This window comes from Gobio gobio (assembly GCF_949357685.1).
Source record: "Gobio gobio genome assembly, chromosome: 8".
Lineage (NCBI taxonomy): Eukaryota > Metazoa > Chordata > Actinopteri > Cypriniformes > Gobionidae > Gobio > Gobio gobio.
The window spans coordinates 43755978-43780458 of NC_137114.1; the positions used below are offsets into that span (position 1 = coordinate 43755978).

The window sequence follows — 24481 nt, forward strand, 5'->3', positions numbered from 1 at the left end:
AACACAGGCATTAAGGTAAACTAGCTAGTTTTATTGCTGAATCATCAAATCATTTTCATTAAACATGGATTTGATCCATTTAACATTCAACAAGCCAATTACAAGAGAAGCACAAAATAAGCAAAAAAAGACAACATGACAACCTTCAGAGGTTATTTTTTGCTGTACAGTTTTCTTATAAACAACATTAACTCATATTTGAATTATTATTATAGAACATTACTTTTCTATAATAAACTCATTAACAAATAATTCCAGTGCTGTTGCATTATACACTATATTGCCAAAAGTATTGGGACAGCCCTCCAAATCATTGAATTCAGGTGTTCCAGTCACTTCCATGGCCACAGGTGTATAAAATCAAGCACCTAGGCATGCAGACGCTTCTACAAATATTTGTGAAAGAATGGGTTGCTCTCAGGAGCTCAGTGAACTCAAGCGTGGTACAGTGATATTGCACAGGTGGGAAATTTCCTCACTTAATATTCCACGGTCAACTGTTAGTGGTATTATAACAAAGTGGAAGCATTTGGGAACAACAGCAACTCAGCCACGAAGTGGTAGGCCAAGTGAAATCACAGAGCGGGGTCAGCGCATGCTGAGACGCACAGTGTGCAGAAGTCGCTAACTTTCTGTGGAGTCAATAGCTACAGACCTCCAAACTTTGTGTGACCTTCAGATTAGCTCAAGAACAGTGAAGAGAGCTTCATGGAATGGGTTTCCATGGCCGAGCGTCTGCAGCCAAGCCTTACATCACCAAGTGCAATGCAAAGCGTCGGATGCAGTGGGGTAAAGCACGCCGCCACTGGACTCTAGAGCAGTGGAGACGTGTTCTCTGGTGTGACGAATCACACTTCTCTGTCTGGAAATCCGATGGACGAGTCTGGGTTTGGCGGTTCCCAGGAGAACGGTACTTGCCTGACTGCATTGTGCCACATGATGACATCAGCGTTTTTTTTTCCAGAATGGCTATACAGCTGAATAAAATTATGCTGCATTATTATCCTGTTTAACACTGTAAAGCTGCTTTGAAACAATCTACATTGTTAAAAGCGCTATATAAATAAAGTTGACTTGACTTGAAATGCAAAGTTTGGTGGAGGGGGGATTATGGTGTGGGGTTGTTTTTCAGGGGTTGGGCTTGGCCACTTAGTTCCAGTGAAAGAAACTCTTAATGCTTCAGCATATCAAGACATTTTGGACAATTTCATGCTCCCAACTTCATGGGAACAGTTTGGGGACGGCCCCTTCCTGTTCCAACATGACTGCGCACCAGTGCACAAAGCAAGGTCCATAAAGACATGGATGAGCGAGTTTGGTTTGGAGGAACTTGACTGGCCTGCACAGAGTCCTGACCTCAACCCGATTGAACACCTTTGGGATGAATTAGAGCGGAGACTGAGAGCCAGGCCTTCTCGTTCAACATCAGTGCTTGACCCTTACAAATGCACTTCTAGAAGAATGGTCAAAAATTCCTAAAAACACACTCCTAGACCTTATGGAAAGCCTTCCCAGAAGAGTTGAAGCTGTTATAGCTGCAAAGGGTGGGCCAACTCCATATTAAACCCTACAGATTAAGAATGTAATTAAAGTTCATGTGCATGTAAAGGCAGACGTCCCAAAACTTTTTGCAATATAGTGTATAGTTTAAGGTGTATAAGTATACATTTTGCTACTTCAGAAAAAGATTGATTGCTTTTTCCGCACTAAAAGACAAGTTCCTTCAGCTATTGGTTTGTTATTTGATGCTATAGCCAACATGCCAATGGTTTTACATTGATCAAAAATATAATGGTTATATAAATATCATATATCGATAAATATCAGTGGCCGATACATAGATGCATCTATAATATAGTATATACATATCATTTTTACCATAACTGTACAGGATACTGAACTGCCACTCAAAAATCACGTTTTTTTTAAATCTAAGTACTGACTGTAATGAGCTGGTGACTGACCTTGAGGCACTTAAAACTTTTAAGAGCTTGTGCTAATGAACGCTGTGCACCTGTTTACCTGCAGACCTGAAAGCTTTGCCAACAAACACTGAGCCCATGCTTCCAAAGACTGCTATCTTTACCTGCATATATCCATTTAAAGATGCTCTATTAGAGCTAATGCAGGGAGCTACTTGCATCCTTTGAAACAAAATAACACTTCTAAAGACATTTGCGAATGAGCCAGAGAAAAACATGGTTTATGATAAAAGGGGAAATCGTGGAGAAAAGAAGAGCGAGAAGAGAGAGAGGGACCTTCCTCATTACTCTGTATCTCTTTAATCCGGACAGGATTACTCTATCCGGCTCTGACAGCTCTGATCTCCAATATCAGACACACACACACACACACACACACACACACACACACACACACACACACACACACACACACACACACACACACACACACACACACACACACACACACACACACGGATAAAGGATTAAAGTGAGATATTAGACTCTAAAGGGCAGTAAAGCTGAGAAATCACACTGCTTTACTATAGATTTAATCCTTAATGCGTGTGTGTGTGTGTGTGTGTGTGTGTGAGCGTGTGCGTATGTTCCGGTTTTTAACATTATAACAGATTATCAGGGGTGTTTGTAATCCCGTCATTTGTCAGAAGCCGATGCCCTTTGCAAAGTATTGCTCACTTTCTTATGCTGTCTTTGACATGAATGATGTAAGCTTGTTATTTTGGTATTTTCAACTTGCAAAAGTGTGTCAGGACTTGCCGTGAGGATACCTTGAAGCACTTTTTTTCCCCCTTTTTTAAAATATCTTTCTCTCCCCTAAGACTTTTCCAAGACTTTATAATGACCTGCAGGAGAGAGAAATCACAAATGAGGTCTCTTTAGTATGTTCACCGCTTCTTCTGGACAGTGATGGAGAACGAATGGAGCTTTTGGAGAGTTTTCTCCTGAGAAAAGATTTCAGGATATATGTCTCGTCCAAAGCGGAGCGCAAAAATTAGTTCAGATCCGGATCGCAAATCAGTTCTTATAAACTTTATTTCAATAGTACACTTTAGACATTCTAGCCTACTACTTTAAGTAACTTTGCAACTACATGCGTCATTATTATTAGACTGTCTACTAAATATAATTTTTCTTTTAAGTCAGTTTAGTATTATTTCTAAAGCAGCAGTCTTTGAGAGACCATTTTAAGTATTTGGGATTCTCGAGGGATTGTGACTGTCAACCTGAACATTTTTATTTAAATGCAGTGCATTTGCTGTTTTTCATTTCAGGCCCACTAAAAATACACATTTAACTCAGCCATCAAGTCTGTGGTGGGCCATAATGCTACGTTTCAGTAAAATCACAAAATAAAATGCTCTATTCCTGATAAACACACCCTGACAGTCACAATTTTAGAGAGGGAAATTTAGAGAGAGTGACTTCGGTTACACTTTATTTTAAGGTGATGTAGTTACGTTGTACTTAATCAAATAAATACTGAGTAATATATATTAACTACATGTACTTACTTTACTTAAAAATTTGAACAAGTTCTCTATTTGTTCTCCATTTAATCCCATCACTGTCCAAAAGAAACAGATATAGATATTAAAGTCTTTTTAATAGCTATGTTTCCATCCACCTATTTTATGCGCATTTTGCGATATTGCATAAAAAATGCTGGATGGAAACGCAAAGATGCGCATAAATTCTATAAAAAAAACAAAAACACATTTTCTGAAATCTCTGGATGTGAAAAAAAACGTATGTAACTTTGTCTCAACAGTGAATGTGATTGGACAACTGGACTAACCAGCGAACCAATCACTTCACAGCATCTCAAATGTTTGTTTGATCGTTCTGAGGTGTGTTTCCCGAACAATGTAACTCGGTGCTTACACTCTAAAAAATGCTGGGTTGTTTTAACCCAAATTTGGGTCAATATGTACAAACCCATCTCTTGGTTTAAATTAAAATTTTAACCCAACGGTTGGGTTTGTCTAGCCTGGATGCCAGCTGAACTTAGCCCCGCCCACAGCATCTGAGGTCCGTTGTGGAGCAGCTCGAACCAGAGCTGTTCGGACCACCAAATTGTCAGGGTGGGTAAATTGTCAGGGTGGGTAACAGTAACGTAATCATCCACATCACCACGTGCTTGGGTTGAATTCGTTCTAATCCTAGACGGAGAACTTGTTCGTATATGCATTCACCTTTACTATTTCTCGCAGAATTGATGATCGTGTTGGTGAGTACTCAGTGTATCCTTAAATTTGTTTTACAACACCTGCAAAGATCTTTTACACTCTTCTTCTACTTCTTCCAGCATGCAGCGTGCAGTTGAGTTCTGTTGACAATGCGTCGCTCAACATATGTCACTTACTCCGTTGCTCTGATTGGTTGTAGGTCTATCCAATTGAGTGCAGAGGCATTTTCTTTCCTGGTTCGGTTAAAACGCCCCATAACCACAGCCCAATGGAGCAGCATCAGACTCATATTCTGACTAGAATCTGAGTATGACGACATCAGGCTAGGGGTTTGTCCATATTTGACCCAAAATTGGGCTGAAACAACCCAGCGTTTTTTAGAGTGTAACTATCGTAGTACCAACTATGTTGGTTAGTGATGTCACACAGGTGGTGGAGTCATGCTGCGTTCACACCGAACGCGAATAGAGCGTCTGGCACGAGTGATTTCCATGTTAAGTCAATGGAAAGGCGCGTCTGGAGGTCCTGCGGCGCGATAGACGTGTTTCACGCAGCGCGATGGACGCGATTCCGCCTCATTCGCGCGTCCAGTTCGTGTTAACCAATCAGGAGCCTGGTTGCTGCTGTCACGTGGTAAAGTGACGTGATGAGAAACCCTGCATAATTTAAAAATACTACTATTGTGTCACAAAATGTAGTTTTAAGACTTTTTCAGGTGGGAATGTAGTTGTTTAAAGCTCAAATCTGTGGTTTATTTATAAAGAGAGCACCTATTTAAAAAAAAACAATCTTGTGTTGTGAGATCCAGGCAATCACCGGGCGCTCAGCGCTCATTAACCCCGGCGAGAGCAGCCTTTCCTCAGCTAGTCCTTCTGGTGTTTGCCGCTGGCTCTGATGTCCTGTAGTGGTTCGTCTTGTGTGGATCTAACGGGCGATCTTTGGTGTCATGAATCTATCATTTGTTGTCTGCCAAATCGTTTTGACTGAGGTCAAAGAGAAGTTTCATAACTTAATTTTTTAAGGATATTTAAATATACATGCAGTGAAGATAATGTAGGAATTGCCTGGACCACATTTGTGTGGCTATTAATGTTTAATATATATTTTTAATGAAAATGAAAAGAGGCAGTGTTTTATGAAATATTTCTCCTGGAGCGTCTTGAATGCGCGTCTATTTCGCTACAAACGCTAAATTTATACGCGCGTCCAATTCACTGTGGACGCGCGAACGGATGCAAAATGTTCAAGTGTCCAACTAGACGTGATTTTGACGCTCTATTCGCGTTTGGTGTGAACGCAGCATAATAGCGTCTTTTAATGAATCCGCTTGAGATCGAATTAATGCTAGATTATTTGCTATTAATTATGGACATGAAGACTAATTCTCATTTTCTCAGCTATTTAGCTTTTTTCCAGATTCAATCATAGGCTCATTCTTACGTACTAGAACACGTACACACATGCGCACTCTTCAAAAATGGTGCTTTAAATCTCATCATCATGATTTGGTATAATGACCTCCCAGAAGTGTCTCACATGATTGTGTTCCCAAACACCAGCATCCAAACGCCAGATAACATGACAGCGTTTATTGCGTTTCGTCTGTGCACTCTGAGACGCAATTTTTGATGAAGGATAAAAGAGCCACAGTTTCTTCCCTGATTGCAGCAGCTTCCATGTTTATCAAATATATTTTGCGCCAATTTCCCAGAAAGTGATGGTTTGGTTCTTTTGAACACATTGGATGGAAACGCTGCTTTATTTGCAAATGTTTTATTCGATATTCCAATTTTGCGCATAAGTTAAAGAGTTAGTTCACCCAAAAATGAAAATAATGTAATGTATTACTCACCCTCATGCCGTTCCACACCTGTAAGACAAATGAAGATATTTTTGTTGAAATAATCTGATGGCTCAGTGAGGCCTGCACAGCCAGCAATGACATTTCCTCTCTCAAGATCCATTAATGTACTAAAAACATATTTAAATCAGTTCATGAGAGTAGAGTGGTTCAATATTAATATTATAAAGCGACGAGAATATTTTTGGTGCACCAAAAAACTAAATAACTTAAATAGTGATGGCTGATTTCAAAACACTGCTTCATGAAGCTTTGGAGCGTTATGAATCAGTGTATCGAATCAGCGGCTCTGAGAGCCAAAGTCATGTGATTTCAGTTTGTCGGTTTGACACGTGATCCGAATCATGATTCGACTTGCTGATTCGATACGCTCCGAAGCTTCATGAAGCAGTGTTTTGAAATCGGCCATCACTTTATAAGTTATTTCGTTTTTTTGGCAAAACAAAAATATTCTCATCGCTTTATAATATTATTATATATTATTAATATTATTATTTTTAGTACATTAATGGATCTTGAGAGAGGAAACGTCATTGCTGGCTATGCAGGCATCACTGAGCTCTCGGATTTCAACAAAAATATCTTAATTTGCGTTCCGAAGATGAACGAAGGTCTTACGGGTGTGGAACGGCATGAGGATGAGTAATAAATTACATTATTTTAATTTTTGGGTGAACTAACCCTTTAAATTCGCTACTTTAGATGGATATACAGCTATTGTTAACGGAAACTCACACTAAATCTTTTAAAAAAAAATTTCAGTAACTGGAATAAAGCTGAAATTAAATAAAATACAGATGATATTATGAAAAAATTATATAAACTTTAAATTAAAATGAGAAATGTCTAATACCTGGCATGTTTCATTGCTTTATCACAAATAAAACAATTGAGTAAGCACTACTAACACATTTTGATAATATTTGAATAAAGGGTAAAGATGGCACTTTTGGGCGGATGCCCAGGCCAGACATACAGGCACATATATACATAAATACATACATATATATATATATGTAGCGACTATGAGTCAGATAAAATAATAACTCAACGGGGAACTGAATTAAAATGAAAGACTCGAATGACACTATGTATTATAAATAATTCTGAATTAATGTTTACACCTTAACTTATTCGTCCGCCGATATGTAAGGACTTAAAGGGGGCTCTGTTAAAGGGAAACATGTATATTTAGCTCAAATGAATGAATTTAATGAATTCATAGGGAATTTTGATAGTCTATTTTACAGCCGAGCAAATGACTCTTCTAGCGTTCATTTGAACGGGCCGTAAATATCAACTCTGCAGTGGATATTAATATCCGAACAATAGTGAAACACTATTTAACAGCCAGGTAACTTAGATCGGCAGTTCAAGACATTAAATTGATAAGCACATAACACAAGAACAGTTATCTTTGAATACAAACGGAACTTTATTGATTAATCTAACACATCAAACTAATATCTAACATAAACACACACACTCGCACATTCACACGTTGCAGAAAGGAAGAAGGTGAGGAAAGAATAAGTTCTAAGAGAGAGAAATTATGAAATCCTAAGCAATCTATGCATTTATGAAACATGACCTGAAGAAACCATTGATCAGTAATTTAACCTCCTATCGTTTCTTAGGCAGGGTTATTACATTTGATCTAATGCACCAGTTCAGCTTGGAATCAAAAAGGCGTTACTTGCGTTTGGGTTTCGCGTGTCATCTTACAAAGGGGAATTCCCGTCTCCTGGCTGTACAGGGATTTTCCCGGATCTTTGATTCGCTGAAGGTCTGGTTGACGTCTGTGGAAGCCGAACACGTGGGGTGTTGGCGGCTGGATGAAAGTCTTGTGGGCGTTGTTGAAGTTGGAGCGCGCTGTTAGAAACTCGTTGTTGAGAGACTTTTACGGCGAAACTTAACAGACCCGAGACTTAGCGGAAATAAAATAAACTTTAAGTAAAAGAAAGGAAAGTGAGAGAAAAGCAGATGGCCTGAATGAAATCGTTGTTAACCCATTTTCTCTGAAGTTGGTCTGTCACGATCGTCAGATCGTCTCCTGGGAGCTCCGTTCAGGACTCTCTCTGGTCATACTGCTAGGACTGAGCTCATCTCTGAACTGCGAACAGGCCGCGAACCAGCTTGAACCGAACTGGAACCGAACTTGAGCTGAACTCTGCACTGCTTCTGGTCTGAACTGTACAGAACTGTAGACAGAACTGCAGACAGAACCGTACACAGAACTGAAAACAGAACTGAACACAGAACTGAACCTTTCGTTCGTGTTCTGAGACTAAACTCAAACATTTGCCCATCCCCTGGATGAGTTCTGGCCAATTAGGCTTCAGGGGTGACTGTGTCTCCACCCCTCCCACAAAATTGGGTTATCTATAGAATTTAGTTTCCTGCTCTTAAGCAGAGAGTAAATTTAGACCTAATTTCTTACTATAAGGACATGATCAATTCTATAAAGATTTCATTCAGCTCATCTGTTGGATTATACCCATACGAACACACCGGTATCAAACACAATGCTTTTTCATCCACTCATTCAATAGTTACATAATTGCATGAATTGTGAGTAATATACATGCCTAATAGTCTAACTAACGTGTATTAGTTGTAAACACACTAACAAGTTATGTCGAAGGCTATTTGAATGAAAGTCCAATAATCAGTTATTTGATGTACTCCATAAGCTAACAGTTTCTGTGAGCTTACTCTGAGTTTTAGCAGTGTTGTGGAGTTCATTTACCGGTCATTGCAAAGACAGAGGTCTGGTTGTTTCTTTGTCTTGTGACAACCACGAGCCTTTTGTCCTCTTTTAACTGAGTTTGGTGGCGAGTCCATAGGAAGTCAGAACTAGTAGCTCCGGGGCAGAATCAAGCCCCCATCTCCCTCGTGATGATGATGATGATTTCCTGGAGCTGAATTGTGCTTTGTGAACGGGGATGTTCATTTGATCGAATCATTGGAAGATTAACTCATCTATATGTCTGCGTCCATAATTGCTACATACATATATATATATATATATATATATATATATATATATATATATATATATATATATATATATATATATATATATATATAAAATTAAAAACACACAGCAAAAATTAAACTGAAATTAAAATAAAATCTGCAAAAAGGGTCACACTTTAGTTTATAGCCCCATTCTCACTATTAACTAGTTTATAATAAGCTTATTAGCATGCATATTACTAGTTACTTGTATACAGTATACAGTAAGTATTTACTGTATTTACTTGTATACAGTATACAGTATTACAGTATAAAGCACATATTAATGCATTATTCTCATTAATCCCCAATACCTAAACCACCTAAACTACCTTACAGTGTAACAAAAATTACATAATCAATAAGTTATGACATGTTTTTACATTGCTATAACTCATCAAAATAAGTTAAGCAATTTTCAACTCTTTTAAGTTATTCAACATTCAAGTCAGTTTAGTGTCATTTAAGTTGAAATTACTTAAACATCCAAGTTAATTGTACTTAAAATTTTAAAGCAGCAATTATTATTATAATTTTTTTTACAGTATATTAACTATTAAAAAGCAGTAATTAGGAGTTTATTGAGGCAAAAGTCATAGTTAATAGTTAGTAGTGAGGATTGGACCCTAATCTTAAATGTGACTCAAAAAAGCTATTTCAACACATTAATAAAGACTCATCAATAATAGAAATATCTGAGACAGAATTTGATGCTTAAATGAAACTCCACGATTGCGACTCTAAATAAAAGCCTCTTTCTCGACCTCAGGGCTGCGGTGCATGTGCAAGTGGGAGATGTGAACGAGTTTCCCCCAGTGTTCGATCAGCTGGAGTATCACGGCTCGGTGACGGAGGGGAAAGTGTTTGACAGTATTCTGCAGGTTCAGGCGTCAGACCACGACTGCTCTCCACAGTACAGCCAGATCTGCAACTACCAGATCACCTCTCACGACACAGCCTTCGCTATAGACCGCAACGGTTAGCACACACACACACACACACACACAAATGCACAAGAAAAACAATTGCATTCACTTTGCTGTCTTCTGTAGTTAAATGTGTGTGTTTGTGTGCAGGTAACATCAGGAACACAGAGAGCCTGAGCTTTGATAAGAAGTCACATTATAAAATCCGTGTGACGGCGTTCGACTGCGGTCAGAAGAGAGCGGCGCAGGATGCTGTCGTACACATCCATGTAAAACCCGTCTGCAAGCCTGGATGGCAGGGTAAGATTTGAATATGTTTTAGTCTCAGATGCATTATGCAGTTTAAAATGGCTGAAATATATAGCTTTATGCAACTTCTGGAAATCTTGTTGCAGTGGTCCATCTGGGAACAAAAGTCATGCTTATAAGTTATCGGGTTGATATAATGGACTTTTGAGGAAGCTAATTCTAAATAAACTAATCAAACTGAAGTTTGTGACTCAAACAGACCCTTCAGATTCAAATCTGTGAATCATTTGATTGAACTGGTTCATTGAAATGAATCATCCAAATTCTCTGAAATGTATTACTGTGCGTTCACACCGCCGCCGGCGAGAGCGTCAAAGTGGCCGGAAGTCATTCATTCTCAATGGGAGCCCGGCGGCGAGCTCCGGCGAGAGCGGCGCGGCGCGTCTTGGACGATTTGGGCGTCGAGGAGAGTTGGGATCAGGTCAACTTTATGGTAATGAGCTACGACGTGCTTCGGCGGCAGCCGGCGGCAACCAATGGGAATGTAGAAGTGCTCCGCTTGAGATGATTCTAGAGAACGCAGCGCTGTAAACTTTGGTTCCGACCACATTAGTTCCCAAGCAAAATAGAGAGAGGTTGATCACTGCTGGTGCGGCGGGTTTGATAAGAAGATGCGCAACATTATTTATACACCACACAAATGGCTTTTAATTGGTTTATTTCGTTAGCAAACATGTAACTATAATTGTTAAGTTCTTTTCATCGATCTGCTTTTTTTTAACTTTCACATTTAAATGATTTCATGAGGTTATATTATATGGTTATACCCTACTTGTGGTCAGTCAGCACAAATGCCGGTCAACATGAGTGTTTGCTTTGCAGCCCCTTTAAATGCCGTTTCAAAAAAGACCAAGCATTCGATCTACGTCAGAGCGGCAGCGCGTCCACGAATCTTTCTACAGCGTCGATGGCAGGGCGGCCAGAGCGAAGTTTGACGCTCTCGCCGGCGGCGGTGTGAACGCACAGTTAGACTCATATTACTAGAAAGAGGACAGTTTAGGAGAGCGCCTCAGTTTGTAAGACTATGCTTCATAGGCCCCTATTATTTAACCGTCTCAGTTAACTATAGAGCTGATATAGTCCTATGAGTAACCATAGACTGTAAAAAAAATATGGACGTTGTGTCCGTGACGTCACCCATAGGATTCTGAAGAGCAGTTTTGAAGTGTAAAGTAGGGTCGGGCTGGCCGTTGCCATCTTGTCAGCGCGTCACTCCCGGATAACTGAAAATGGGCAAAGAAGCGGGACGTGGGCGGAGCTGAGGTGGCGTGATGACTAACAGACAGCAGACAAACGACAATCCACCTGTCAATCAAAGTGGCCACGCCCTTAATTATGCAGAACTTTAAGGCTTTATAAAATGCAAACGAATGAGTTATTAAAAAAAAATCACCCCCCTCACAGTCGTCATGAAGGGCAAAATTAGCCGTATAGACCAAAACCACAATTTGCACCAGACTGTAAACATGTGTTTTTCTGCTGTAAAGTTGGCCATTTTAACATGGAGCTCAATGAGATTCTACTCCCTTCTGGAGCCTGTCTCTAGTGGCCAGTCGATGAATTGTAGTTTAAGTCACTTCCGTATTGGCTTCAAGAGAAACTGCGGGAGGTTGCCGCTTGGTGAGTAACCCACTTCTAGCCAAAATAACCTTGAATTTGGTTACATGTTGTTTTTGCCTAAATAACTTACGAGATGTATGATATTCCATCATGTAAGCAAAGTCAACAGTGATTACAAGGTGTTTGGTTTCATTTCTTTGACATGTTCATGTTCTAGATGACTAGTCTGTTCTTGGGCTATGGTAAGACGTCTATTAAATTTTCACTCACAGCCCAAATTTAGCCTTTTTTTAGCCTAGACGTCAGGGCTGTGTTTGGACGGCTATAAGACGTCTTTTAAACTCAAAATGACTTACTGTGCCCTGTTTACACCTGGTATTAAGATACATTTTGTCTGATCGGATCACAATGACACTAAATACAGGTGTAAACAGGTCTAAAACATTTTTAGCTTGTCCACTTTCAGCCACTTCCAGAGGTAGTTGAAAACGTGTGCGTTCAAACAGTCACAAAAGACCGTCTACTCTCCACCTACTGACCTAATGCATAAACATTATGGGAAGCGTGCTAGCCAGACGGGATTTAAACTTTGTCTGCAGAAGACCCAAGTTTAGTTTAAAGACGAAAAACATACCAAGCACAATGTTTTCTCGCCATTCCTGATTTCTAACACACACTCACAGCGTTCGGCTGTCAGAGCAGAAACAAAAGCTGATGCTCTCTGTATGTTTTTCTGCGATCTCTGGGAACGTTCATATGTAAATTGCTTATTTATATTATCCATTAGACCTTAAGATCCGAAAAAACACATACATTTACCCGCCCATAGACCCTCCCATCAAAGAAATCAGGACAGAAGAGATAGAAAGTGGACAAAAGATGCATCTCCCTCATCCACTTGTGATCCGATCGACCAAAACGCATCTTAATACCAGGTGTAAACAGGGCCATACAGTGACTAGTGTGTATGTGCATGTTTACTTGCTTCATAATGAATGTACGGTAGTTAATGTGGGAATTAGATGCATATTTAACATATTTAAATGCACAATGAATCTATTGAATTTTGTATAAAACTGAGTAAACACGGGAAATACAGTTCTGGGATAGTAAATCCAGACCTTTCCTGTGATCCGTACATGACAGCAAACCAGATTCAGAGTCAATTACACACGCACACACACACTTTGAATTTCCTGTCACTTTCTGTCCGTCTCCTTCTTTTCCCTTGAAGCTATTTTTGTTTGCTTTTAAACTCAATATAGTGTTGACCCCCTCCCGTCTGTCTCTCTCTCTCTCCATCTTTTTTCCAGTAGGTTTGTGCTTTCTTTTTTGCTTTTGATTTCAGCAGGAGGCTTACATCAGAATTAACACACACTTTCATATGATAGCCAGCTTGATGCATTATGCGGTTCTTTTAAAGCTCCCGGTCTCACTTTTACTAGACGTGCATGGCATCTAAAGCAGAAGCGTTCAACTGGATCGCTAAAAGCGGGAAAAGACTAAGTAAAATAACAAACGACAAAATGTAACACTTATTTTGTTGATGTTTAAAGCTGTGCATCCAATTAAACTATATTTTAGCACAAAAATGTCAACATCCTCGTAAACCGTATTTAAATTAGAGGTGAACTATTGTGCTTTTTTCCATGTTCATCTTTCTTTAGAGTGTGATGTTGCTGTTTGAACATGAAAAAGGTCTATAATTCTCTATAAGGTCTGTTATTCTTTATATCAGTGTCACTGTTTCTGAACTCCCTGAAACGCCTCCATTGTAGTCTTGAGTTTTCTTCCGGGAACGAACACGTCACAATATTCCTCATTTAAATAATCCCCGCCCAAGGCATATGCAAAATAAAGGGGCGGGACCTGATGAGTTAGTTAGTAGTGTGTTGAAACTCACAGTTATGGTAAGGGTCGTGACATTTCCCAAACACGCTCGAATCAGTTGACCAATCACAACACATTAATCCAGTCGACCAATCAGTGTACATTTTGCTTTTCAGAAGGAGGGGCTTCATAGGCTACATCTACATTAATTCAGATACATTTGAAAACAGCGTTTTCAAGTTCTAATTTAGCAGGAACACAAATAATACATCATGGCATTATCCCTGGATAACTTTCGATTCACTATACGTTCGTGTTGTTTAAATCATAAGCACTTACGCGCCAATTGCCAACAAAACCCAGACATTTGATGCAGTTTCACTCACTGCCTGCGGTTTCGACTCGTGACCGGAAACAAACACACACACTTGAAAAAAAGATTAGATTAGATTAGATTCAAGTTTATTGTCATTACACATGTACAAGTACAATGCAACGAAATGAGTTTGGAGCAAGCCTCCGAGCCGCAGCTATTTAAAGCGCCGCCACACGCTCTCTAGAAAAAAAGAAATGCAGATTGCAAAGCATACATGCAAACATAACATACACACACAGTACACGTGGTCACGTGATGGGATTTTTTGTTGGGACTGAGTAAGGGAGATAGGAAGGAGGAAAGGGGAGGCAGACGGTTGGATGGGGGCAGGGATGGTGAGGTGTGTATGATGCAAGTAAGAGTCTTGAAGAGTCCTGTGTTGTGTGAGAATGTTAGCCATAACTGAAGATGTTTTCGAGTTCAGTTCTGTGGCTTGTCCTTGAAGGGAGATATGGCAGTGCACAGGGAACGATAGCAAGATAGCTGGACCCAGCTGTCAAGCTGACCTCCCAACCAAGAGAGATAGGGACAAGCTGGACGGTGGGGTGAGGGAAGGAGGGGGTCAATATCTTAATCCATTTAGCTGATCTTCGGTAATTTTCCGGACCATAATCAATCAATCCGTTCTGATCCTCAGCGTCAGTAGCGAGCGTCCGGTTCATGAATGGACTTGGACATTTCATCCAATTTCATGGTCAGACCAGACATACAGTTCACTAGCCTGACCCCGCAGTCTGGGCTGAGATGTTACGATAAAAACAAACTGCATCCACTGTTTCCTTAACACTGTGTTCTTTGGGAAGCGGAACAAGGTTTTCTTTCCTTCACAACCAAAAACACACTTCTTTGGTCCCACTGTTGATTTGGTGGTCTAAAAACAAAATGCCAGCGCTGCCGACGGCTTCCGTAACCAAACGAAGCTCGTTGATAGCCGTGCTCTTGCTCTCGCTCTGGTTGATGTGCGCACACGCTCATCTGGGAGAACTGCTCATACAAGGAATTCCGCCCTTTATGCCGTCATACAGGGCCATACTCGGAAAAAAAACTTTCCGAGACATATTCGAATCTTGAAGGAGTGTATTTGGAACATAAATACTCGTCATACGTCCAACTTGTTTTTTGACATTTTGGCCATGTTTAGCATGAGAATCCAACTCTTTTACAGTGTACATAAGCCAGAATGCATGAAATCGCATTAGAACCCCCCTTTTAAGTAATTGCCTTTTTTCAGTGCAAATAAATGTAAATAAGGCCCTTTTTATAAACTAATTTCACAAAACTTACACTATTTGCCTGGTGCAGTTCATGTTTATGAATTTTGTTGAATTTCAAGTACATTTTGTTTCATCTAAGGGCATTTTTTTTATTGATTATGGCTGATGTCAGCATTTGCTTCGTTTATATACATTCATGGTTCATGCAAACTCCAATAAGCTTTCGTGTGAAAGCAATCTGGCCTAGTTCACGGAAGTCAACTCCGATCAGTATCATGTATTTTGCCTAATACAGTACAATGCTTTTTTTTCATTGCTGCTTTTCATTGCTGCAGAAATTGTCTTCACTAAGCAGCTTACATCCTTTTGCAGTCTTTCCACTGACACGAGCAGACGTTGAGAGATGTTGAGAAGTAAAATGCAACAAAAGCATAAAATTATGTTTAAAATCGCTTTCCTATTTTGGTATCTTCTCCTTATGAGTCGTTTCCTAGCTACAGTGGCAAACAGCCGTTGCTAGTACTTACAGTGAGGAAAATAAGTATTTGAACACCCTGCTATTTTGCAAGTTCTCCCACTTAGAAATCATGGAGGGGTCTGAAATTGTCATTGTAGGTGCATGTCCACTGTGAGAGACATAATCTAAAAAAAAAATCCAGAAATCATAATGTATGATTTTTTTAACTATTTATTTGTATGATACAGCTGCAAATAAGTATTTGAACACCTGAAAAAATCAAATGTTAATATTTGGTACAGTAGCCTTTGTTTGCAATTACAGAGGTCAAACGTTTCCTGTAGTTTTTCTCCAGGTTTGCACACACTGCAGGAGGGATTTTGGCCCACTCCTCCACACAGATCTTCTCTAGATCAGTCAGGTTTCTGGCCTGTCGCTGAGAAACACGGAGTTTGAGCTCCCTCCAAAGATTCTCTATTGGGTTTAGGTCTGGAGACTGGCTAGGCCACACCAGAACCTTGATATGCTTCTAATGCTGCGTTCACACCAAACGCGAATTGAGCGTCTGGCGCGAGTGATTTCAATGTTAAGTCAATGGAAAGGCGCGTTGACGCGCGTCTGGAGGTCCCGCGGCGCGGAAGGCGCGTTACGCGCGGCGCGAAGGACGCGAATCCGCCTCATTCGCGCGAATGCCGCGAATTGGACGCGAATTGAGCGTCTTGCGCGATACGCGCGTTACACGCGAATGGTGCTTTTGTGCATTCACGCGTTTGAAGCGAATTCACGTCTGACGCCCGAGTTGAAAAATTTGAACTTTGGCGTCAATTCGCGCCGCGTTAACCAATCAGGAGCCTGCTCGCTGCTGTCACGTGGTAAAGTGACGTGTATGAGAAACCCTGCATAAATTAAAAACAGTACTATTGTGTCACAAAATGTAGTTTTAAGACGTTTTCAGGTGGGAATGTAGTTGTTTAAAGCTCAAATCTGTGGTTTATTTATAAAGAGAGCGCCTATTTAAAAAAAAATAATCTTGTGTTTTTGGAGTTGTGAGATCCAGGCGATCACCGGGCAATCACTGCTCATAACCCCGGCGAAGGCAGCCTTTCCTCGGCCAGTCCTTCTGGCGTCTGCCGCTGGCTCTGATGTCCTGTAGTGGTTCGTTTTGTGTAGATCTAACGGCCGAGCTTTGCTCTCATGAATCTATAATTTGTTGTCTGCCAAATCGTTTTGACTGAGGGCAAAGAGAAGTTTAATAACTTTATATTTTAAGGATATTTAAATATACATGTACTGAAGATGATGTAGGAGTTGCCTGGACCACATTTGTGTGGCTATTAATGCTTAATATATATGTTTAATGAAAATGAAAAGAGGCAGAGTGGTGTTTTATGACATATTTCTCCTGGAGTGCCTTGAACGCGCGTCAATTTCGCTTCCAGCGCTCGATTTCTACGCGCGTCCAATTCTCTGCTGACGCGCGAATGCATTCAAAATGTACGCGCGTGAAACTAGACGCGGTAGACGCGATTTTGACGCTCAATTCGCGTTTGGTGTGAACGCAGCATTACAGAGCCACTCCTTGGTTATCCTGGCTGTGTGCTTCGGGTCATTGTCATGTTGGAAGACCCAGCCTCGACCCATCTTCAATGCTCTAACTGAGGGAAGGAGGTTGTTCCCCAAAATCTCGCAATACATGGCCCCGGTCATCCTCTCCTTAATACAGTGCAGTCGCCCTGTCCCATGTGCAGAAAAACACCCCCAAAGCATGATGCTACCACCCCCATGCTTCACAGTAGGGATGGTGTTCTTGGGATGGTACTCATCATTCTTCTTCCTCCAAACACGTTTAGTGGAATTATGACTAAAAAGTTCTATTTTGGTCTCATCTGACCACATGACTTTCTCCCATGACTCCTCTGGATCATCCAAATGGTCATTGGCAAACTTAAGACGGGCCTGGACATGTGCTGGTTTAAGCAGGGGAACCTTCCGTGCCATGCATGATTTCAAACCATGACGTCTTAGTGTATTACCAACAGTAACCTTAGAAACGGTGGTCCCAGCTCTTTTCAGGTCATTGACCAGCTCCTCCCGTGTAGTTCTGGGCTGATTTCTCACCTTTCTTAGGATCATAGAGACCCCACGAGGTGAGATCTTGCATGGAGCCCCAGTCTGAGGGAGATTGACAGTCATGTTTAGCTTCTTCCATTTTCTAATGATTGCTCCAACAGTGGACCTTTTTTCACCAAGCTGCTTGGCAATTTCCCCGTAGCCCTTTCCAGCCTTGTGGAGGTGTACAATTTTGTCTCTAGTGTCTTTGGACAGCTCTTTGTTCTTGGCCAAGTTAGTAGTTGGATTCTTACTGGTTGTATGGGGTGGACAGGTGTCTTTATGGAGCTAATGACCTCAAACAGGTGCATCTAATTTAGCATAATAAATGGAGTGGAGGTGGACATTTTAAAGGCAGACTAACAGGTTTTTGAGGGTAAGAATTCTAGCTGATAGACAGGTGTTCAAATACTTATTTGCAGATGTATCATACAAATAAATAGTTAAAAAATTATACATTGTGATTTCTGGATTTTTTTTATAGATTATGTCTCTCACAGTGGACATGCACATACGATGACAATTTCAGACCCCTCCATGATTTCTAAGTGGGAGAACTTGCAAAATAGCAGGGTGTTCAAATACTTATTTTCCTCACTGTACATTGAAAAGTAAACCTCGCAGATCAATGTACTGCGGTCAGGAGACACATAATACAATGTGAAAATAGACCATGGGGACAAAATTAGGTAGAATCAAATTCTAGTTCAGATCAAATATTAGTCTGAAACAATCAAATCAAAATTGTGAACCTATGTATAAGTTTAAAGGGATAGTTCCACCAAAAAAGAAAAATTGTGTCATCATTTACTCAACCTCATTTTTTCCCAAAACTGTATGACTTTTTCTTTTGTGAAATTATTTTTCAAATATTTTTATATATTACTTTATTCTATTCAATGAAAGTCAACGTTCTTTTAAATATCATGCTGCTTTGGAACGGCACGAGGGTGAATAAATAATGACATAAATTTAATCGTTTTAATACCTGTCCTTGGTCTTATTTTTGCACTTTTCATGTTATTGCAAAGGCAAAAAAGTTTCTTTGAACCTTTCATTAAAATGGAATAACTTGCCTTGTCTCGGATGTTATTGTCCTTCAGGTGTGTTTGGAGACACTGAACACACACACACACACACACACTCACATTTGGTCAAAGCTTCAGGCCACTTTTTTCCAGCCCACTGGATGATGACAACTTTAGTAAAGGCCATTTTTTTCCCATCTGACATAAAAGCATGAAGGAGAAAGAGAAGTAAACAGCTCCCTGTTGTGTCTCATAAGCAAGGGTAAATAATTCAACAGGGGTGGACATGCACCGTCTACACACAGCATTTTATCATTACCTTTAGGCTCACTCCATGCATAAAACAATCATTTTCAGCTCCAAATTTTCTAACCCAACAGCTCAAAGTGTGAGCCAAAATGTGTGTGGTCTGTGTGTGAATACATGTTTACATAATCCATTTAATACTGTCCGCCGTTTTAATTTTTCACCCATAACTTCGTGTTAAATAACCACTGGCTATAGAATTCATTAAACACAACACAGCCTGAAAAAACTGAATACCTCGCCAAGCACACCAAGAGCTCTGGGTAAAAAAAACTTCAAATATATTATAAATTACAACTGAATAAAACAAAAAGAAAAGACTATTCTTCTTCGTTAAAAAACAAACAAAGGGACTTATTCAGTCATATTGACCTTTTGTTTTGCTACTTGTCATATTTGTGCTTCAGACATGAATGATTCCTCAAGGAGACGTGTGCTGTTACTTTATTAAGTGATCAGACTTACAACTTTCACCTGATGGACAAAATTATATATATATATATATATATATATATATATATATATATATATATATATATATATATATATATATATATATATATATATATATATATATATATATATATATATATACATACACACAGATCAGGCATAACATTATGACCACCTTACTAATATTGTGTTGGTCCCCCTGTTACTGCTAAAACAGCCCTGACCCGTCGAGGCATGGACTCCACTAGACCCCTGAAAGTGTGCTGTGGTATCTGGCACCAAGATGTTAGCAGCAGATCCTTTAAGTCCTGTAAATTGTGAGGTGGGGCCTCCATGGATCTGACTTTTTTGTTCAGCACAGCCCACAGATGCTCGATTGGATTGAGATCTGGGCAATTTGGAGGCCAAGTCAACACCTCAAACTCATTGTTGTGCTCCTCAAACCATTCCTGAACCATTTTTGCTTTGTGGCAGGGCGCATTATCCTGCTGACAGAGGCCACAGCCATCACTGTTGGAGCTTTCAGCAGTGGACAGGGGTCAGCATGGGCACCCTGACTGGTCTGGGGCTATGCAGCCCCATACACAACAAACTGCGTCTAGCCATCACAATTTGGCCCTTGTCAAACTCGCTCAAATCCTTACGCTTGCCCATTTTTCCTGCTTCTAACACATCATCTTTGAGGACAAAATGTTCACTTGCTGCCTAATATATCCCACCCACTAACAGGTGCCGCGATGAAGAGATAATCAGTGTTAGTCACTTCACCTGTTAGTGGTCATGATGTTATGCCTGATCTGTGTATATCGGCAACAAATAGACTGCCAAGTTTTGGCACTGAGATTTTTCAAGTAAATGTTGTCAAATTGAAGTGAATAAGTACATACATTTTGATTTTACCCAATTTTTAAGGTAATTTTCTATAAGAATTTGATTTACCTTAATTTTAGACATACATTTTTAGTTTGTCACTGCTCTGACCACAATGGAAACTAAAAATAAATAAAAAATCAATTATGTTTGACATTTAAAATAATTTCTGTAGTTGAACATTAAACACTAACAGTTTCTCTTTACTCAAAGATGAACACTTCATTTTAACATTTACTCCCCCAAAACTGTCCTATGCAAAGTATGCTGGGAACTAAAAATCCAACCCATGCAGATTCAGTTCAAGCAACAAAAATTATTCATGCAGTCCCAACACAAATGAATTAAGTAAACTTCAATGTGACTTATGTAATTGAACTGAACACAATTGATTAAGTTAAACAATTAAGCAATTGTGTTTCTTTAGCCATTTATAATTAAGTAAATTGAACAAGCAGCACAAATTATTTTTTTCCAGCACCCAAGTAATATCTAGAGACCAAAATACCACTGAATCTTGTGGGATGACATTTTTCACAGTATAAAAATACCAGTATAAAAGCCAGAGCACCCTAGCAACTGCATAGCAACATCTACAACATTCTTGTATCATGACTAGAGAGTTTTGTGCATTTGTGATATGCAATATCATATTTAATTTCAAGTGGGAAAAGTAGCAAGTAGCAATGGTTAGAAGTCTAGTCTGTTCAATATGTTTCCACCTTGACCTGTGTGCAGTTCTTTCAGTGTTAAACTAGAGTCTAAAGTTTGTGCACAAACTCTGTTTGTTGTTGGTTTGAGAACACCTGAACCTTGATCCAGGACTCAAACACGGGTCGCCGCTGCGGCAAATTTATTATTTTGGCAGCTTTGGAATTTCATACCTACAGTGCAATTGCTTGACATAACAGCTAACTTTCATCGGTTATTTTATCTATGGGTCCAGGGCTCGACATTAAGCCTTTTCATGTGCTTGCCCTTCGGACAAGTAAATCGGTCACTCACTAGTCCAAATAAAAAGCTTCTTGACCAGAAAAAAAATATGATTTTGTTTGTGTTGTAAAGATAATTTTTTTTCTGAAGCAATATTCTCATTAGTGTTCAGTCAGCTTTGAATCTGCATATTTATGATATTTTAACCTTTAAAAAGGGCATTTTTCCCTAATCATTTTAAATACATGCTTCATCTTTCATTTAAAATTCTTAAATTTGATCAATATATTAAATTAGAACAATAAGACACTATAGGGCCATATAGTTACCAATAAAATTAAATACTTTACACTGAAAAATTACAACTGCATTAAATAATGCCATGAGATTGTTTTAAATATTTTTGGAATTTACAAATAAGAAATGTTGGAGTAAAATTATACTTTTAAACACAAAACTAAACCACCAGTAGGTGACGGAAAGTGAACGTCTTAATGAGTGAGTCATTCATTCAAACGATTCGTTCAAACGGCTGATTCGTTCAGGAATAAGGCAGTTGTTTATGAATGGGTCATTGAATATTTGACTCAACCGATTCGTTCAAAACGCTGAATCATTCAGTAATGTAAAACACGGTCAAGTGTTGCTGTGAGACACGCTGTGGTTCTGCTGTGATCTTTGTTTGGAACTATTTTCGCTGCTGAAATAGAACAAAAACTTTACTGAGTTTCTTTGAGCTGCACTCATTTGTTTCCATTTCTCCTCATGAGTCAACCTTATTACCGTCAGTTCATTATACATTATTACACTTACACTAAATTAATGCAGAATCAGTCTTGCATTTTGGTGATTCCCTAGTTATTTTTTGTTATTGACGCTTTAATCAGGTTACTTGCGGTCGGGCAAGTAAAATTCTCTTTCACCCGGACAAGCGTTAATGTCGAGCCCTGGGGTCGTAACATTTCTTACAGATTTCTGCTCATTCTATATCAGATAAACTAAAAGAGTCCTACCATCTCTCTATTAATTGTGAAGCTGGGGGTTGAACAGCGCTTGATGACTTTAATACAGTTGTCCATTATGATTTAGCTGGCAAAGCAAAGAAGTACCAAAAAAGTAGCCCATTTTTGGACAGTATGTACCATGGTAATCTTAAAGGATTAGTTCACTTCAAAATAAAAATGTCCTGATATTTTACACACCCCCATCTCATCCAAGATCTTCATGTCTTTCTTTCTTCAGTCGAAAATAAATTAAGTTTTTTGAGGAAAACATTACAGGATTTTTCTCCACATCATAGATAGGGTTGGGCATCGAGAACCGGTTCCAACTTGGAACCGTTTAAAAAATAACGATGCCATTGGAATCGTTTAGAAATTTTGTTTTCGATTCCGATCATCGGTTCCAAACGCGCAAGTTTTCGGAAGTGCTTGCCGCGCCCGTTTGTTCTGTTGCAGCCATGGAGCACGGTAAGCGGCGCTCAAAAGTGTGGCTTTATTTCACTAAAAAAAAAAAAAAGCCTGGGTCGGTACAGTGCAACACAAATGACAAACTTATTTCTTGCACGGGAGGATGCACTACAAATATGTGGTGTATAAATTAACGAGTGTAGCGTGTTTGAAATGCTGCGCAGGTCTGTCCTCCTCAGGCAACCCTGCGCTAACCAACGTTACTAAAGGGAGAGTTCACCCTGAAATGAAAATAAAGCCTTCTTTTACTTACCCTGATGTTGTCCCAGTGCCCTATGTCCTATGACATTTAAAATAATGTTCCTGCACGCGCTCTTTCCTATTATGGCAGTGAATGGCGATCAGCTAAAACATTACAAAAAATAAACAAATGTATCACGCAACGATACAGGGAGACGCGCGCCATATGGAAAGTGTTCAGGGGGCACACTATAAGGTTTTGCGAGAAAGAAACCGTATTATTCAGTCAAAACACTGAGCTCGGCCGTTATTCTGAGCGCGCTCCTCTGTGTACACTATGAGCCGTCAGCAGCCGCCGGCGCTCATGCCTACTATAATAACTCGCACTGTTGTCATTGCACCCACGATAAACACACACACACACACACACACACACACACACACACACACACACACACACACACACATAACCATTTTGAGAAATCAAGCTCAATAGAAAAAAACGCGATTCTCGTCTTTTCTATAACGTATATGATAAGAAATAATACTAATAATATAACCTCCTTAAGTGAATATCGTGTACCGGTTGTCATGACAATATTGCACGAGGCTACTGCGGCTTGGAGTGCGCACACACAGGAACACGCGCATTTGAACAACAGCTGGGTGAGTAAAAGATGGCTTTATTTTCATTTCAGGGTGAACTAACATTATCCCACCTCGTCATAATCAGGTAAGTGATTGTAGTGTAATAACAAAGCCCTTGACCAAATTGCGAATTGTGGTGAACAACAACGTTACCGAAATTATTTCCCCCCCTCGTAAATGTAGATAAAAATTGCCCACGCTAGTAGCCGTCCTACGACTGCTGTTAATGCTATTGTTAAGTCGGGACTCGGTGTGAAACTCCATTCACCTTTGCAGCAAAGCAAGTGGAAATGCCAGCGGAGAAAGTCCCAAAACTAAAACTCATTATTGAATCAAAATACAATTTTCCTCTGTGAAATGAGCCTGTGACATGTTGTGACTCCACCCCTCAAAGAATCGTAATCGAGAATCGAAAAGAACCGTAATCGAAACTAAGAATCGGAATCGGAATCAGAATCGTTCAAATCAAAACGATGCCCAACCCTAATCATAGACTTCCATGGCAACCAAAATGTTGAAGGTCCAAATCAATTCAGTTTCAAAGGGCTTCAGAGGCTCTGCACGATCCCAGACGAGGAACAGGGTCTTATCTAGCAAAACGATCGGTCAGTTTAAAAAAAATGTTTTTAAAATTAATTTACTTTTTAACCTAAATTGCTCATCTTGCGCTGCTCTGCAACGTGCCAATGATTGCGCAATCACGACGAAAACAGCACGCTAAAGACGGTAAAACAACGATGTCGGACGATTTTGAAATTGAAGA

The 24481-nt window shown here is 39.7% G+C and overlaps 1 protein-coding gene across 1 annotated transcript in view; it reads left to right on the top strand.

The window, feature by feature from the left end:
• clstn2b (calsyntenin 2b) overlaps positions 1–24481 on the top strand; it is a 95765-nt gene that overhangs the window by 38003 nt on the left and 33281 nt on the right. The window contains exons 4-5 of the mRNA XM_079823405.1: positions 9820–10028; positions 10127–10276. Coding sequence (XP_079679531.1) covers positions 9820–10028; positions 10127–10276 — 359 coding nt within the window. The remainder of the gene's footprint in view (positions 1–9819; positions 10029–10126; positions 10277–24481) is intronic.